At 51.2% G+C, this 16,541-nt stretch overlaps 1 protein-coding gene across 1 annotated transcript; it reads right to left on the bottom strand.

Annotated features, from left to right (window-relative positions):
* Nucleotides 1-318: 318 nt before the first annotated feature.
* Nucleotides 319-12,231, bottom strand: ASB13 (ankyrin repeat and SOCS box containing 13). The gene is made up of 6 exons (XM_006260376.4): nt 12,151-12,231; nt 9,729-9,916; nt 8,857-9,007; nt 7,537-7,671; nt 4,955-5,146; nt 319-3,545 (listed from the first exon to the last, which is right to left on the bottom strand). The coding sequence occupies exons 1-6, from the start codon at nt 12,191-12,193 to the stop codon at nt 3,418-3,420; spliced, it is 837 nt and encodes a 278-aa protein (XP_006260438.1). The 5' UTR covers nt 12,194-12,231; the 3' UTR covers nt 319-3,417.
* Between the last annotated feature and the right edge of the window lie 4,310 nt (nt 12,232-16,541).

Below are 16,541 nucleotides of genomic sequence, written 5' to 3'. Positions count from 1 at the left end.
TCAAAAGCTCTAGGGCAGTGGTTCTCAATCTTTTTAGACTCAAAACACCCCTGTTAGATTCAAGTTACCCCCTGAAAAATGCCAGTTCTTAGGTTTCACTTTTTTAACTACAGAAAAATAATGTTTTCTGTTGCAAAGAACTGAAAAAGCCCACAGCAGGTCAGGATGTTTTAAAGAAAATGAATTCAGATTTGCAATCTCTGGGCTTACCTTGGGAATCATGTCTAAATCATAAATCACCTAACATTATTTCACATCACCGTTGTAGGGCGAAAGGAGACAACCGGTGGCATCACAGAAGACACAAGATACCAGAAGTAAAACAGTTGAGAAGGGAAAGGATTTTAAGATCAGGCTGCTGGAAAGAGTCTGGGTTTTGCTAATACCTGTTCAAATACAATGACAAATTCACATTTTGGATAAAATAAACTTTTGCAAAAATAATTAGATGCCCTTATGCCCTCAGTTAAGCTGGTAGGGTCCACCATCAACAGACACACTATAATTTCTCTAGCAAACCCAGGGAAGACTATACTTGATGATCCTGATATTTCCAATGTAGAAATCCAAGCACAATGATGATTAAAAATAAAGAAACCCAAACTCCCCTAACCATTGTTATACCATGCATCAGGCAAAGACAGGGAACGAACGCACAATTTTTAAAATAGGCGCTCACCCGCTTAACACTGGTTTAACATGCCAGGCTGCTCTGACAACATGTTTCCAACATGTAACCTAGTGCAGCAGGGGAAGGGTAGGATCAAGTTGGCAGGGTGAGGGGAAGGGACCACGAATTCATTCCCCAGGGCTAGTTCCCAGCATGGAGGGATGCAAAAACCACCGAAGTAAATGAGGCAGATGTCCTTGGAGGTTTTCACACCTTCTGCACTATTAAAGACTTGTTCGCATCTTGGTTTTCATATTTTCTGCACTATCAGAGAGGCGTTCTCATCTTGGTAGGCTAAGACATGCTACAGAAGCACTGACGGGACTAGGGCTCTTTGGTACAGCACGCATGAAGTGCCCCGGTACTTTCAAATATCGTGCACATGGTATCTCACACCTAAGGAAGACTATATTGGCCTGTCCAAACTGCAGGTCTCGGGGAAGATAGGCTAACCCACACTGCACCCACGAGTCCTCTCAGGCACTCCAAACCCAGGAGTTTGCTAGTGAAGCTTGCTTTGGGCTTATCCCCACTCCCAAGTCCGGCCAAGATTGAGGGCTCAAGAGCAGGCACTGGGATGAGGCTGGAAGAGCCCCTGGGAGGCCACGAGAAAAGCACTGCAGCCAGAGGAGGTGGAATAGGAGAGGACCGTGTTCAGCAGGGGGAGAATGAAGCACGGCTCCACAACTAGCTTGGTTATGAAAGATGAAAGTGGCTGGGATGTTTGTAGAGGGGACGGGATGATAAGAGAAGGGAGTTCTGGCTCTCCAGGCAAGGGGCGTGATGTGCAGAGCTGCCTGTGGTCCCCGGGTTGCAGTGCAGAGTTGGGGGTGTCTGCTTTTCACAGGCTTCTGGGCTTTGTTGATCGCCACTCAGGACCAGGAAGGATTTTTTTTTACCCCTTCTGACTGTTACAGGGGCCTGGGGGCTGTTTCGTCTTCCTCAGATGCACTGGGTTTGGGCCACAGCCAAGGCTGAGGATTGTGACTGGGGTGTGCCAAAGCTCCTGCTGGGACTTAAACAACCCAGAGATGCCTTGCAAGAGGGTCTTGCTCCTCCACTCAAGGTCTAACTGATCACCACATTTGGGATCAGGAAGAAATTTTACCCCATGGTCAGATCAGCATGGGCCGGGGGTTTCCACCTTCCTCCGTAGGGGGCAAATGGTCGTCTTTCTTGCATTTCAGGCCTATCTTAATACATGACTTCCTGTCTTTGCAGTGACAAGACAATGACAGGACCCTCCTCCCTGTTTCAATGGTAGCAAGTTAAAGGGCATTTTTGACAGTAGTTGTGTGTGCAGGTAGTTCCTGAAGTTATTAAGAGCAGGTTCAGCTAACCCTTCTCTAGGATGGGTTATTTAGGGATGATCCTGTCTTGAGCAGGAGGCTGGACAAGATGATCTCCAGTAGGCCACGCCATCCCTACTTTTTCTGTGATCCTAACCTCATGGGTGAGCTTCCAGGTTGGGTCTGTCTGTGGACTCGGGTGGGCGACGTCACCAGGACATTTTGCTGTCATGGTACAGACATGTCCTAACACTTGAGCTCGGCTTCTAACCTTGCCTGCAAGGTCTAGGTCTCAAAGGACGCCGTGAATCCCAAAAGCAACAACACGCAGCTGTCAAGCGGGCATCCAAACCTGCTGCTTCTCCAGTGCATTTGCATCCACCGAAGCTCCAGAAACAAGAGGCAGCCTCAAAGGAAAAAAAAAATCCTCCCTCGGGCTCCTCCCTGCAGCCATTTCTCCCTGCAACCTATCCACATACACGTGGAAAGGTTTCTTGTCAAGCTACACAGGGCTGATAGAAACTCCTCAGAGAATACAGCTTCACTCCTCAAGATGAGGGGCCCCAAAACTGCTGAGAGCAGATGGCACACCCACGGTCTGCAACTAATATGACACCGGATGGAGGTGGCTGCAGCAGCTACTCAAGAAGCAGATGGAGCATTAGTTACCTTAGGCCTGGGTGAGGCAGTCAGCTGCTGCTTTTACTGGCATAGCTAGGATCCATGCCCCCATTATGACAGCTATACCCCTGGCATGGACATGGCTCTGCCAACAGAAGAGACCTTTTGTCAACTCTGCTAATGGCTTTCAGCGAGCAGCTGTAGAGACACCAGTAGAAAAGGCCTCTCCGTCAGCCAATGCTCCATCTCCCCGAGGAGGCTCCATCAGCATATCTATGATGGCAGGAGCTCCATAGTGTAGACAAGACCTCAGCCGTGGTGCCCAATCCCAAGGCCAGTGAAGCTAATGAGAAGTCTCCCCTTGTTTTGGAGGAGCTCTGGATCAGGCACGTGGGCAGTGCAGCATCACGCAGCCAGGCTCAATGGGTGGCTCGCAGCCCACAGGATGGCAACTCCTGCCTTGAAAATTAAATTCTTATCTAATGAGGCTACCCAGCTCATTAAACATCTCCATCTCTGCATTTAACAGCTATCCCTCCAGAAACACAAGGCGCTACATAACAGACTCCAAAGGGTATAACAGTCAAATGGGATCTCCGGTATAAAGTACTGCTCACTAAATCTGTATCTCCTCCTTTGCTAAGTTGCTATCTTTGCCAAGACTTTTGCTGATGGGGTAGGACAGGGAGGAAAGTGCAGTCTCATAAATAGTATTTACACCAATTAAAATAAATTAAAAGTTGCTTTTTCTAGGAAGAGAAAAAGGGAGAAAGAGACGGATACTTCCACATGAGTATGTCCAGAAATACTGTCCTTCGTGATCAGCTTCTTGCTCTGTCAGTTGTATGAGAGGTACTGGATTAATCGTGGAGGGATATTTAATTTGGCGATCTTGTGTAGCCCTCGCTGGCCGGCAGCTTTCCTCAGGACCACTCTACAGAGCTGGGACAAGCTCAGGGGGGTTTCTGAAATGACAAAGGACATCCATAGAGTTACTCTTCCAGCTTAGCAGAAGCCTGGTTGTCCTGCCAAAGCCACAGTTCTCCAAGGGCTGGCAGGGGTGAATTTCATTCAAACCAGGGACAATTTTGGATGCAAACTAGAAGCTGCCTCTGTTTAGTGTAGGTCTGAACACAAGGTGGGCATTGCATTGGAAGGGAAATGCAGTAGGAACAGCTCTCAAATTTCTTTCACCATGCCCAAAACCCAGCGAGTCCTACTTGCTACATACACAATGCAACGTTCCCTATCCCCTCCCGCTGGTGCCCCAGCCCAAAACCAGTCTGCTAAAGGGGCTGGATTCATCAGTCTATATTGATCAAGGCCTGAAGGGACCCTTAAACTGGTCTAATCTCCTGTCTGTCATGAGCCAGTTCCAGTGACCCGTGCACTGAGTGCAGGCACCCGTGCTTGGCCAAAGTATAACTTCCATTAACACTCTTCTTCTTGCCTTGATGACATAAAGAAATAGAGAATGCTTCACCTCCCTCACTGGCGTGTTCTCTTAGTTGATCACCTCGTGCATTAAAAATTTGTGCTCGGCTTCCAACTGGAATTAGTTGGACTTCAGCTCCCAGCCACTGGTTCTTGCTCTTTCTCCACCAAAGAGCCCTTTACCCTCTCTGTACTTGAAGGTAATTAGACACTATGATAAAATCAAGACAGGGATGATTGAGTCCTTTTCTTTAAATGAAAGCCCTACCTCTGAGCTTCTGTCAGTCTCTCCAGTGTTGCAGTAAAATTGTGGTAAAATTACCTCCCGGAGCCTTCTTGCAACTCCCCTGATTATAAATCCAAGAATCTCATCAGCCACAGCCCCTGGGATCTCATGTCCATCTCTTTGCCCACCATTCCCACTCTCTGCTTTGCAGGATCTAGTGCCCATTTGAAAGGTCTGGCCCGCAGCCCTGATTCCTAGGTGTGTAATGCTGCATTGGTCACACGCACATACACCCCTTTCCTCTCCCATTCTTCATCACCTACAGACCTGAGGCTTATTCACATGGAAAGCTCCCCGGGGCACTGCATCACACCGAGGCAGAGATTGTGACTGAATACACGACGCCTGCCCCAGAGAGAGGATGGAGATATCATGCCATTGTCACAGTCACGAGACAGAGGCACGAGCTCCCAGACTCAGGGTACCCATGTCAGAACGAGCCCAACACTGGTAACAATCAGAGGAAAGTCCTGCCCAAGGTGTACAGCAAGGAGAAAGGCTGCTACTCAGGAGTACAGAAGTCAGTGAATAAGGAAGTTATGAGCCAGGGAAAAAATGGTCCCATACTCCTGATTTTAAAGGCAGAAGGGATGGTTAGGATAGCCTGGTTTGCTGAAGGTGAGGCAATGCCCTGCATGGCAGTGGGAGACTTACTTTCGTAGAATTCGAAGCACTTTGCGCTCGGACTGCTGCTCCACGTGTAGTCCGACGGCTTCTTTCCCCGGTTGTCCCTGGCATAAATGTTTCCTCCAAATTCAATCAGCATCTCGACAAGATCTGCATTTTTCACCTTGGCCGCATGGTGGAGCGCTGTCTCGTGAAGTTTGGCTGCGTTCACATTTGCCCCTGAGGCAATCAACAAAATCACCCCTGTTAATTAAGGCTCCACCAATTCCTCAAGTCACCCCTGATCTGCGTAAATTATAGTGTAAATCACTTAAAACACCTCTGAGTAATCTGAGCAGCACCCTTAGCCGAATCCTACCGTTTTCTATGGTAAATGTCCTGTTTAAACTGAGTTAAGTTACTGATGCGGCTCAGCAGTTGACACCTCATTAAGGCTCACTGCCTTATTGGATGAGCTGTGGACAGTTAGGCACTGCTAAGCATATCTCATTAAGGCTAGTTAGTTTGTTATTCAGAGTGCAGGTAGACGCAACTAATCCATCAAACACGTCTATGGTATACAGCACATGCAACCGGGAGACAAAAGCCTTCAGCTTCAGAGCTCATAGGATTATCAAACCACCATGGGTATTGAGCTATTCTTGGACACCCTATGAACCCACCAGATGTGATTTAGATCTCAATCTAGCCAGGGGCTGTCCCAGTTCATCTCAATGGGGTGTTCCCTTGGAAGTGGGATGATGACAAATTGAACTGCTTTCAGGCCTGGTTCTTTTAGCAGAAACCTCTGATTATTTTGGGATTGGAAAATCTGGGGGTCCAGAAGCCCTGCAGCCTACATCCATTATTTAGCAAATCTGCTTCAAAAGCTGGACTGCATCAGGTGAAGACAGGAGGCTGTCCCCATTCCTCCCACTGCTTTCTGTGTCTTTACCACTGGGTGCTTGGGGCTCATGGTAGATCATGTCACTTCCTGGTAGGAACTGGCAAGACAACGTCCAAATGTCACTGGACTATGGAGGCACACGGTTCTGGAGATCTGGCTGAGGTCCACCTCTAGATCCCACTATGAGAGCATATGGATGGGGGGCTTGGATCATGTACAATTTTAGGATTATAGGGTCAGAAAGGACCTTGACAATCATCTAGCCCACCTGCTATAATTTTACTTTGAACATTGACCAGACCATGTTCATCTCCGGCATGACTCCAGTCCAATCCAGTCACACTAGCAACCAATGTAGTCGCTGTTATTGTGTTATATGTCAAACTCGACTCTCTTTTTCCAGCTCTCCTCTTCCTATAACCTTAAAAAAGGCTAACAGCATTGATACAGCAATTCAGCAGCAACACTGTTGGAAAGATAGTGTGAAAACGTGACCCTGGGCTGTGGGAGTGTTTTGGGTTTTTTTTCATAAAGCCAGAATAGGCACATGCCAATGAACTAAATAAGGCTAAAAACAGATGTCAGGTTTTTCCATAGGATTTTTCCAGGGACAAAGCCTTTTATTCTAGGATCCTACAGCCCATTGTCCCACATTAAGTACCTGTGAAGTATCTGAGATAACACCTATTCCCCTTGTCATTTAAGCTGCACCTGTGTGTGAACAACTGCCCCCCCCTGTGTGTTTGTATGAGAGTCAAAGCAGCGGACAATCAGACCTGGAATAAACCCAACATCTGTTTTTACCCTGAGAGAGTTCAAGACTTGGATATTCACTTGAATATTGGAAGCCTTTGGAAAAAGCTACAGCAGGGGAATTGCTCTGCGCAAAAAAGACAGGCTTCTGCACACAGAGAGCGCAGACAGAAGTTACATTTGTCCACGTTTGGCCCCCAAAAAGTGCTCTACAGCCATGCCATGAAAACACATGCACGGCTGCAGAGTACTTTAAAAGTGGTTGATCATACAACAAATTAACCTTCATCAAATGAGGGATCCGATGAAGCTCCCCACTTTGGATCACCTTAGGGAACTTCTGTTCCTTCCAGTCAATCAATCCCGCGATCGGTGCTGGGCTGATGCAGCCAAGTCCTGCACCCAGTACTGTCTGCAGGAAGGGAGGAGGGAGAGGGAAAGGGGAGTGAATCGTGGTCTGGGCAAGTGGATTGGAGCCTCCATGCCTCAGGCTCCCTGTCCTTCAGCTCAGGCCAGGCAAACCTCAGCCTGCAACTTGCTCCCCCTCCCGTCTCCCCCTTCCCTTTCTGTAGACACCATTGGAGCTGGGAGTGGGGGTCGGGGCTGGAGGAAAGGGGCGGCTACTCCACTGCAGGCAGGCTACCTGGGCTCCTGCAGCCAGGCTGTCTCTCTCCCACCTCCACCCAATAGGGAAATGTCTGTTGGGTCAGGAACAGCGCTCTAACTCATGGCGCTTTAAGCAAAGCGCATGAGTTAACAGTAGGGGCCTGCACATCTATCAGCTCCCATAATTATTCCTCCCTGGCAAACACTACCTGAACAGAAACAGGCCTGTTTTAGCAGATCTATTAACAAATAAGCAAGCTTAGCTTGCCTCCTAAGCAATAGGGAAGAGTGCAGAAGGAAAAGCATTGCAAACACAGCATCGTGTCCCAAATACGTTGCAATAAACATGGCTCAGCTGCCCCACCTGCATTGAGGAGTAACTTCACACAGTCCAGATGCTCCCGGAAACACGCTACATGCAGTGGCGTTCCAAAGTGGCAGTCATGAGCCTCCAGATTGGCACCCACGTCGATGAGGAGTTTCACGCACTCTGAACTGCCTTTAGGAAGAGAAGAGAAGAGTGAGGGAGCAGGCTGGCTTTGATGGAAACATCTAACTGCGTTTACTTTGCCTTGACCTAAGTGTGCCCTGTTTAACACTTAGGACAAGGAGTGCAAATACAAAAGGTGTGAGCTTATTTCCCCGCCCTGTTGTGCTACATATATCAGGCTGCGGCAGGGCCTTCCACAGGAAGTGCTGGAAGTTCTGGCGCGCAGTCGTTTAGAAACAGCCTAAACTGCAGACAGACGATAGCAGAGCACATAGCTGTTGCAATGGGCAAAAGCTGGACTCTATGATCTAACAGGGCTGCACCTTGGCAGGAAAAAATATTAGGAAAACCTAATAAACGAGAAGGGTAGTGAAGCACTGGAACAGGTTACCCAAAGACATTGTGGCATCGCCATCCTTGGAGGTTTTGAAGACCTGGCTAGACAAAGTCTTGGCTGGGATGATGTAGTTGGGGCTGGTCCTGCTTGGAGCAGGGGGTTGGCCTCCTGAGGTCCCTTCCAAACCTCATTGTCTATGATTCTATTATTTGAAAGCTAATACCAAGAGTTTTAACAATTTGGAGTCTAAAGTGATGCAAGTCAGCAACTGCCTGGTTTTCAAAAGCGCTGAGCACCTGACAGCTCCCACTGACCTCAGAGTTAGCGGCAAATCTTGTTTCTAACAAAAGAAAGGATGAAAAAAAGAAAGCCAAAGTACAAAGAGATGAACAGACTTGCCTGAGGTCACACAGGGAGACTGATAGCAGGAAACCAAACCTTGAATCCTAGCCTGTCACCTTAACCAGAAGAACAACCTTCCTTTAACTCAAGCCTGATTGAAGCTGGAATATCACAAGTGGAGACTGAGCAGGTCCAAGCTTTCAACTTCTCTCAAGGGACATGAAAACCTGATAAACAGCAGGAGTGGTTGAATCATGCTAGGGTTTGGTGGCACACTTCATACCGATCATTTCTTTATGCGCCCAGTCCTGCCAGGCTACTCATTCAGCAGGAGCCAACCTACAACTGGTCTTTGCACCATGCAATGAGAGTAATGCCAGGAGAAGACGAGAGCGATGTTCCACTGGCGACAGGCCAATGAATCACAGGCTCTTGAGGTCACACTAGGCTCTTTGCAGCTGTCCTCATCTGAGAGTAACAGATGCATTCACACAGCAGCTTTCAAAAGCACTCACCATTCAGGCAGGCTTCATGGAGAGGGGAGGCCGTGTAGAGGGGCGGGTTCACCTTTGCCCCATGGGATAGCAGCACTTTCACACACTCTATGCTGCCGGAAGCGCAGGCATCACAGAGCGGGGTGCTGCCATCTATGTTCCTGGCGTCCACCTGGAAGACACAAGGGCCACGTTTGTTCAGAGGTTGCTCTCGGTTCAAGCCTGCTGGCCTGCAATTTTAACACTCGTTTTCTAATGCTGCATGGCGTGGGATTGAGCAGGTAGCTTCTGCCACCAGCCTGGTTTGCATATGGCCCAGGCACTCAGGTTAACCTGAGCTCGCACTCCTGGAATAAAACCAAGAGAGGTGTCAAAGGATACAGCAATTCAATACAAAACCTGCCAGGGAATCCACCCCAGGTGCTTTTCCCTGCTGCCCTCCAAGCCACTTGGGGTACATCAACCTGGCATAGTCCCTTGCCCAGCAAATACCTGCGCTGGCTTGGATCATAGAAGCCGTATAGTGGTATTAATGCAGCACTCCACCAGGGCTAATGCACCCAGCTTCTCTAGACAAATGCAACCTGCTTCCATGAACTAGCTCATTTGGAGTGTGCACTATGCCATATTGTGATGTTAGGATTGCTTTGGATAGCAGACCTGGAACGGACACATCTCAAAGAGTGAGAGTCCACTCCCGCTGAGACCTGCAAGGCAATTAGTACCCTCCATCCCTACTAATTTTCTAGCTTACTGTGAGGCCAGTGTAGCTAAGCTTTCCCCTCCGGGAGACGCAGATGTTATTATTTAACAGAGCTTGTAGATATTCCCCATGAATACACCAAATCCAACAGCCATCAGCCCAGCTGCTGGCACTTGCGCCAGACACCAACCTGGGCCCCGGCTGCCAGCAGGAGCTGCACGCACTGCGTCTGCCCTCTCAGGCTTGCCTCATGCAAGGGGGTGATGGAGTCATAGGTGACCACGTTCACGCAGGCCCCGTTTTCTATCAGCTGCTGCAGCTGCAGGATCTCCCCTTGCCTGGCGGCTTCGTGGACCGGTGTCCGGTCAGCCCAGAAGTCTGGAGAGAGAAGGAAATGTAAATGATGGCTGGGAAAGCCTACTGGGCAGGAAGGTGTATGGGCCAGCAGCCAGAACAGTCTGAAAACTCGGAGGTTGGGGTCACTCTCCGTCTCAATGGTTCAGTAGCCACCCGAAGCCCCTATCTCACTGGGGATGTCCGTGACACAGGACTCAGCAACCATATCTCAAATGCTTTGCAGTCCTCAGGTGCAGGTGTTCGCAGAGTACAAAACATTACCATTATTTCAAGTTACCTCCGGGCCAAATGGCCAGGCTGTCCCTGCTGGGGGGAGGATTTGCTTGCAGAGTTACCAGCGAAAGAAGAGCCCTAGGTGCTGTCAGCATAGGTCATGCAACCTTTAACGAACAGTTTCCCTCCACACAAATGCAGGTGTATCCCGCAGACCCGGACCGAACAAGACAGTAGCATCGCTGCCCTCAGTCATAGCGGTGCACTGTCTGTCTCCAAGCATCGGCACAACGGGCTCTGCCACACATCCCTGCTGCTAAAGACAAAAGTAACCTGTATGGGGTTGATTGAATAAAAGCATGAAAAAGGCTCCAACTGGAAAACCAAGCCCTGCCGCTACCTGTCCCACCCTGCAATAGGTCTGCGTATGACTTTAGTCTGCAGAAGAAAACATTGAGGGGGGATTTGATAGCAACCTTTAACTCCCTGCAGGGTGGATCCAAAGAGGATGGAGCCGGACTGATCTCGGTGGTGGCAGATGACAGAACAAGGAGCAATGGGTTCAAGTTGCAGCAAGGGAGGTTTAGGTTGAATATTAGGAAAAAAAATCCCACTAGGAGAGTGGTAATGCACTGGAATGGGTTACCTAGAGAGGTGGTGGATTCTCCATTCTTGGCAGGTTTTAAGACCCACGTAGACAAAGCCTTGGCTGGGATGATGTAGTTGGGGCTGGTCCTGCTTTGAGCAGGGGGTTGGACTAGATGTGACCTCCTGAGGTCCCTTCCACCCTCGTTTTCTATGATTCTGTATGGGCCAAGGCACATGGGTCTAGGGTGGGAGCAAGGGCATCAGGACAGCGAGTTAGGATGTCTCATGATCCCCTTGCCCAAATCCCCTTCACCTTGGGGGCTATATCCCTTTCCAGCTGTATCCACTACTAGGCTGAGGCTCTTCCACGACAGGCCTGGGGGACATCTCCTTGTGGGATGACTAAAAAGCAAGTGATGCAGCACGGGGAGTCGACGGGATGAAACAATGCAGATGGCTTCTTAGTAGGGGCTCTCAGAAAGGGGGGCCCGTCTTCAGCTGCCCCGCATTGCAGCTAGGGTGTCTGGATCCTCGTTCCCGCACGTCGCCAGGAGCAAAGTGGGAGTTGCAGCCTCCGACGCACCAGCGCCCACCCGAAACCCTCGTCCCCCAGAGTACAGAACTGCCCCGGAGCCGGCACGCGACGCCCCTGCTGCAGGACCTGCATGTGGTCAGGGTCGTGCCATGCTTGCCCGAACCAACCGGTCCTGCCTGTGGGCGCGGGGACGGGACAGGACGGTGCAGGATCGTCGCCCCCGCAGCTCTCCGAATCCTGCCCCTACCCGCGCCACGAAGCCGGGCCACATCCCCCCCCCCCTCCCCCTGTCCTCTGCCTCCCAGGAACCAGGAGCCCTGGAGGAAGACCCCCCCAACATCACCCCCAGGCAGCAGGGACCCCTCAAATCACCCCTGGCAGCAAATCCCACCCCCAAATTACCCCCCAGGCACCATCACTGCCCCAGAACCAGAGCCCCCCCATTGCCACCTGGAAACAGGGACCCCCAAATTGCCCCTGGCAGCAAATCCCACCCCCAAATTACCCCCAGGTTCAAAGCCTGCATCACCGCCCAAGGACCAGAGCCCCCCCCCATTGCCCCCTGGAAACAGGGACCCCCCAAATCACTCCAGCAGCAAGTCCCACCCCCAAATTTATCCCTAGGTTCAAAGCCCCCATCACTGCCCCAGAGCCCCCCCACCCAATTTTACCCCCAAATCACCAGAGTCCCCCATGGCCACCTGGGACCACAACCCCCCAACCCCCCTCCCCCCCCAGGACCAAAGCCCCCCATCACCCCTGGGAGCAAGGACCTCCCCCCGCCCAAAAAAAATGTCCCTTAGAAGCAAAGCCCCCCCCAGGTGCAGAGACCTCCATAATGGCCCCCAGGGAGCAGGGACACCCCCAAAATCATCCCCTGGCAGAAACCCCCCAGGGGCACAGCCCCCCCTGCACTCACCGATGTCCCCCAGCCGCGGGCTGTTGTGCACCGACCTGTCCATGGCGCCCGTCGGGACTACAACTCCCAGAAGCCCCCGCGCGAGGGGCCGGGCAGGAGGGTGGCCATGTGCTCGCGCAAGGCACGCCGGGAGATGTAGTTCTCCGCCCCTGCAGTTCTCTCCGGCCGCAGCTGCGCTGGGAAAGGCGGGCAGGGGCAGGGGACGTGCCCAAGGAGACAGTGAGAGGCAGTGGCAGGGCATGGAGCAGCTCTCTCCTAAAGTCTGGTCCTGTCTCAGGCAAAATGGCCTTCCAGCCCCACTCCCCTAGGACGATGACCAGCCATTGCCCCCCCCAAGCAATGGGGGCACCAGGTGCTGCATTGAGCTCTTTGTATGATAGCCTAAAGGTTAGAGCAGTGGTGGAGGCAGTGGGATCCCTAGGTTTCTAGTCCCCTCCTTAGCCCGCATGGGTTCGAACCCCCTCTCCCACCTCCAGGGCTAGAGGACACCCCGCATCTCCGGTTGCAGCTGGGCCAGGCAAGAGCCGTGGGGCCAGATAACCAGCAAGCCAGAGAAAGCCTGGCCCAGAGGCGAGGGCACTGCTATGGGAGTGCAGAAACCTGCGGCAGGGCTCATTTCTGTTTCCTAACCAATGCATGGACAATCCCAGGAGCTGGGGTGGGGAGATGGGTGTTCAGACACCCCCTTGGGCTTGCATTTCTTGCTGGCCTGCTCCACACACCTCCCTCCTGAGCCCCCAGGATTTGCTGGTGGGCTGTGCAGGGGTCTGGGGTGCTGCACCCTCTCGATTCGACTCCCCACCCCGGGGCAAGGCAGGGCAGCGAGCCAGGCCTGCGTCTGCCTGGCGTCTCTGGGAGGAAAGAGCGAGCCGTCTGCGTGCAACCTTGGCTGCACGCTTCCCAGCTTTCTCCTTTTGCAAACCATTGCTGTGCGCCTGCAGAGCTGTTGTTAGAAGGATGCAGGGGAAGCGGATCCCAGCCACGTGACCGCGTGATGGTAATTCAGACCCAGGTCTTGTGACCCAGCTTGGGAAAGAAGGAGAGTCTCTAATTCCTGCATGTCATGGCTTTATTCCACTATCCGCTGCCGTCCCCTCCTCCCTGCCCAAAATCCTCTCCGCAAGCCACAGGGGCATTCAAGCAAGGAGGGAGGACACTGCTGGATCAGAAAAATAGGAAGCCCAGCAGAGCTATTCAAAGTCTCTGGCAGCTGGGGCCGTCTCAAGGGGATGGTGCAATGCAGCTTAATCTGCGCGGCTGCGCTGCTCCGCTTTGGCAACCTTTGCCTTAGCGTTTTCCTTGCCTCTCCTCCACCTCTTTCATATTCCCCCCAGTCTTGCGTTAGGTTTGAGTTTAGCAAGTCAGGGTACACACCTGTTTCTATCTTTAGCAAGACAATGGAGGAAACCTGTCCCCCCCGCCCCTCACCCTGCCACCGAAAAAAAAGATGACGCTTTCAGAAAGAAATGCAAAATCTAGTTCTTCGTTTGAGCTTGACCACGTAAGCAAAACAGCATGTCCCCTCTCGCTGAGGAGTGAGAAACAGCACTCCCCTGCGCGTTCTCCGGTGTGTGATGTGCTCAGATAACAGTGACGAGGACGAGAGACAAAAATAGAGCAGAGAAATGGCTGGTGGCACCCCGTGCTCTGCCACGCTTACATCCTCTGACTCGCTTCCCTCTGGGCTCCAGCTGCAGCGTGGTGAGCTGTAGTGCGATGTGTGGTTTTGCCCAGTGTGAAAATGCAGAACGCACAGGAACCAATGAGTCTGTTTTTATTAATAAAAAAAAAAAAAGACTTATGGCCTGAGCATTATTTTAATGTTTGTGCTCATTTCTCTGCGCTGCTCCAATTCAGCTCCAATTTCTGCCACCATGGATCAAAAAAAAAAAAGGAAAAGCCCATTTCTCTGGGAAGGTACAAGGCATGGGAACAGCCCAAAGTAAACAGCAAGGATGAGTTAAACCAGGAACTGAGAGTTTTCAAATGATCATATAGTAGTAATGCTAATAATTAGTGTTATATAATAACACGAAGAAGAACAGAGTCCTGGCAATGCAAGTGTAACACAATCGATGACAAACACGGGTGTGGGTGTGGGTGTGTTTGCCGGAGCTGCAGAGGGTGCTTTGTGGAGCAGGCAGGTGTCCAAGGTCTTAAAGAGGAGAGGAGAGAGCTTTGATCACTTAAAGTATGTGAAGTGGGCACCCATGGAGGATACAATAGGCAGGATTTGGGGGGGTCACTAAATTGTTTCAGTCCAGGAAGAGTTGTTGGCGGTAACTCATGCAACCAGCCTGTGGTGGTTTCCGATTCTCAGGAAACCCACATGGTAAAGGGCCAGCACGCTCTAAAGGAAACCTCGTGCAGGGCTTATCTGTATTCGCTGATACGGAGCTGCGCACTTTCTTTGCTGGCCTGATTGTGCAAGCAGGGGGAAGGGCAGACAAACCCGAATCTTGCTTTGGCAAAATCCAGATCTTCCGCAGGCAAAGACTTCAAGGAAGCTGCAAGAGTCGTGCCTGATTTAGGCCAGCAGTATCGAAACCCCTCGTTGGAAAGGGAATGGGTTTGCAGAGAAGGCAGGGGTAGAAGAAATAATAGGTGTCTAGGGAGACAGGAGAAAAGTCTGCTATGGGAGTGCGGAAATGTGCAGCAGGGCTCACTTCTGTTTCCTAAGCAATGCCTGCGGTTGCATGGACAATCCCAGGAGCTGGGGTGGGGAGATGGGTGTCCAGATACTCCCTTGGGCTTGCTCCAGGCACCTCCCTCCTGAGCCACCAAGATTTGCTCATGGGCTGTGCATAAAACAAAGCATACTTGTTTGATGTCTTTCTCCCTTTTCATGGGCAGCCAGAGGTATTTTTCCCCATAACTCCTTTTACATCACCCTACACACTCCACCACGGGATCTCAGCCTCTGGATCCCTTCCACCAGACCGGTACCCAGCACCTGGCACTGGCCTTTCAGAGCTAGTAACTTGCTTTTGTCCCTCCTCTGATGCTCCGTATTAGACATCAGCTTCCCACTCATTTTTTGTAAAACAAAAAAAGCCTTGGGGGTTTATACCTCATCTCTGGGGCATCCAGAGCAGACCAGCTGTGAGCAGCTGAAGTGGGAAGCTGCAGTGGCAGGCTCCAGTCTCTGTGCCTTGGGGGGGTTTTTTCACGCGTGAGATGAGGCTTGAATCAAAATCTCAGATCAGCATGGACCCGAGCTTGGGGTCTGCCCAATGCAAACCTCATCCAAAGGAGCGAGGTCTCGCTCACTGGGAATTGTGATCGGGGCTGCAAGTGGGATCTGGGGATTTGATTGATTTGAGTCTGGTTTTAGTCAAAAGCAGGCAGTTTGTTGAACCAACCCTCACAGATCACGTCAATAAGGAGGCATGCTGTTCTTCTTCATTCCTGAAGAAACTCCCCAGCAGGGCAAGGGCTCGAAAGTCTCAACATTAGATGGAGAGGGCTGGTCACAGGCTTGATGGAGTCCTGCACAAAATACAACCAGGAGAGATGCCCTGCTGTGCTTTTCCAGCTGCGAGAGGGACCCCATCTCTCCTAGACATCCACCCCACGCTGCTGCCACCTCTCACCTGCAACACTTCTTCCTCTTTCCCTTGCGACCCCTCTCCCGTGTTTCTGAGGCTCAGCAGCCTGCAGACACCCCCCTCCTGCCCCAGGTACATCAGGAAGCAAGGAGGTGCTAAAGAAGACCTGCTTTCTATGTGGGAAAGACAACGAGGGGGAAAATGCAGACAAAGGGCCAGAATTCAAGAGGTAGCTAAGAAACAAGCCCCCAATGCATTTGACGTGCATGTTACCCCCTCAGCTTAGTCTGTGGAGTTCAGATAACCGTGCCAGCCGTCATGGCAGGTGCCCCACTCCATCAACACTGGTCACACTGGTTCACCCACAAACACTGCACGTGTATTGTACAAGCGCTGTTGGAAAAGTGGCTCACCCACAAACACTACACGTGTATTGTACAAGCGCTGTTGGAAAGGTGGGTCTTAGCACCTCCTTGCTTCCCAGCTACCATACTTTACCTCCAAAAAAACCAATCAGCCAAAAGGAGACTGTCAGATCATAGGTGGATCCCTGCCTACAGGAAGAGCCTGTCTGCTGTCAGTTTGCCACGCAACCTCATAGATTCATAGATTCATAGATGTTAGGGTCGGAAGGGACCTCAATAGATCATCAAGTCTGACCCCCTGCATAGGCAGGAAAGAGTGCTGGGTCTAGATGACCCCAGCTAGATACTCGTCTAACCTCCTCTTGAAGACCCCCAGGGTAGGGGAGAGCACCACCTCCCTTGGGAGCCCGTTCCACACCTTGGCCACTCGAACTGTGAAGAAGTTCTTCCTAATGTCCAATCTAAATCTGCTCTCTGC

Source organism: Alligator mississippiensis, chromosome 4 (genome assembly GCF_030867095.1).
Source record: "Alligator mississippiensis isolate rAllMis1 chromosome 4, rAllMis1, whole genome shotgun sequence".
Classification (NCBI taxonomy): domain Eukaryota; kingdom Metazoa; phylum Chordata; order Crocodylia; family Alligatoridae; genus Alligator; species Alligator mississippiensis.
The sequence above is the reverse complement of the archived record's forward strand: the minus strand, read 5'-3'. Positions and strand labels throughout refer to the sequence as shown.

What these genes read in the sequence shown, in the direction of transcription:
- ASB13 (XM_006260376.4), bottom strand. Translation starts at nt 12,193, where the DNA reads ATGGACAGGTCGGTGCACAACAGCCCGCGGCTGGGGGACATCG. An exon ending in CCATGAAGCCTGCCTGAATG is followed by an intron (nt 7,672 to 8,856) that starts GTGAGTGCTTTT and finishes CTCTTCCTAAAG; the next exon opens with GCAGTTCAGAGTGCGTGAAA. An exon ending in GTGCTTCGAATTCTACGAAA is followed by an intron (nt 3,546 to 4,954) that starts GTAAGTCTCCCA and finishes TTGTCATTTCAG; the next exon opens with AAACCCCCCTGAGCTTGTCC.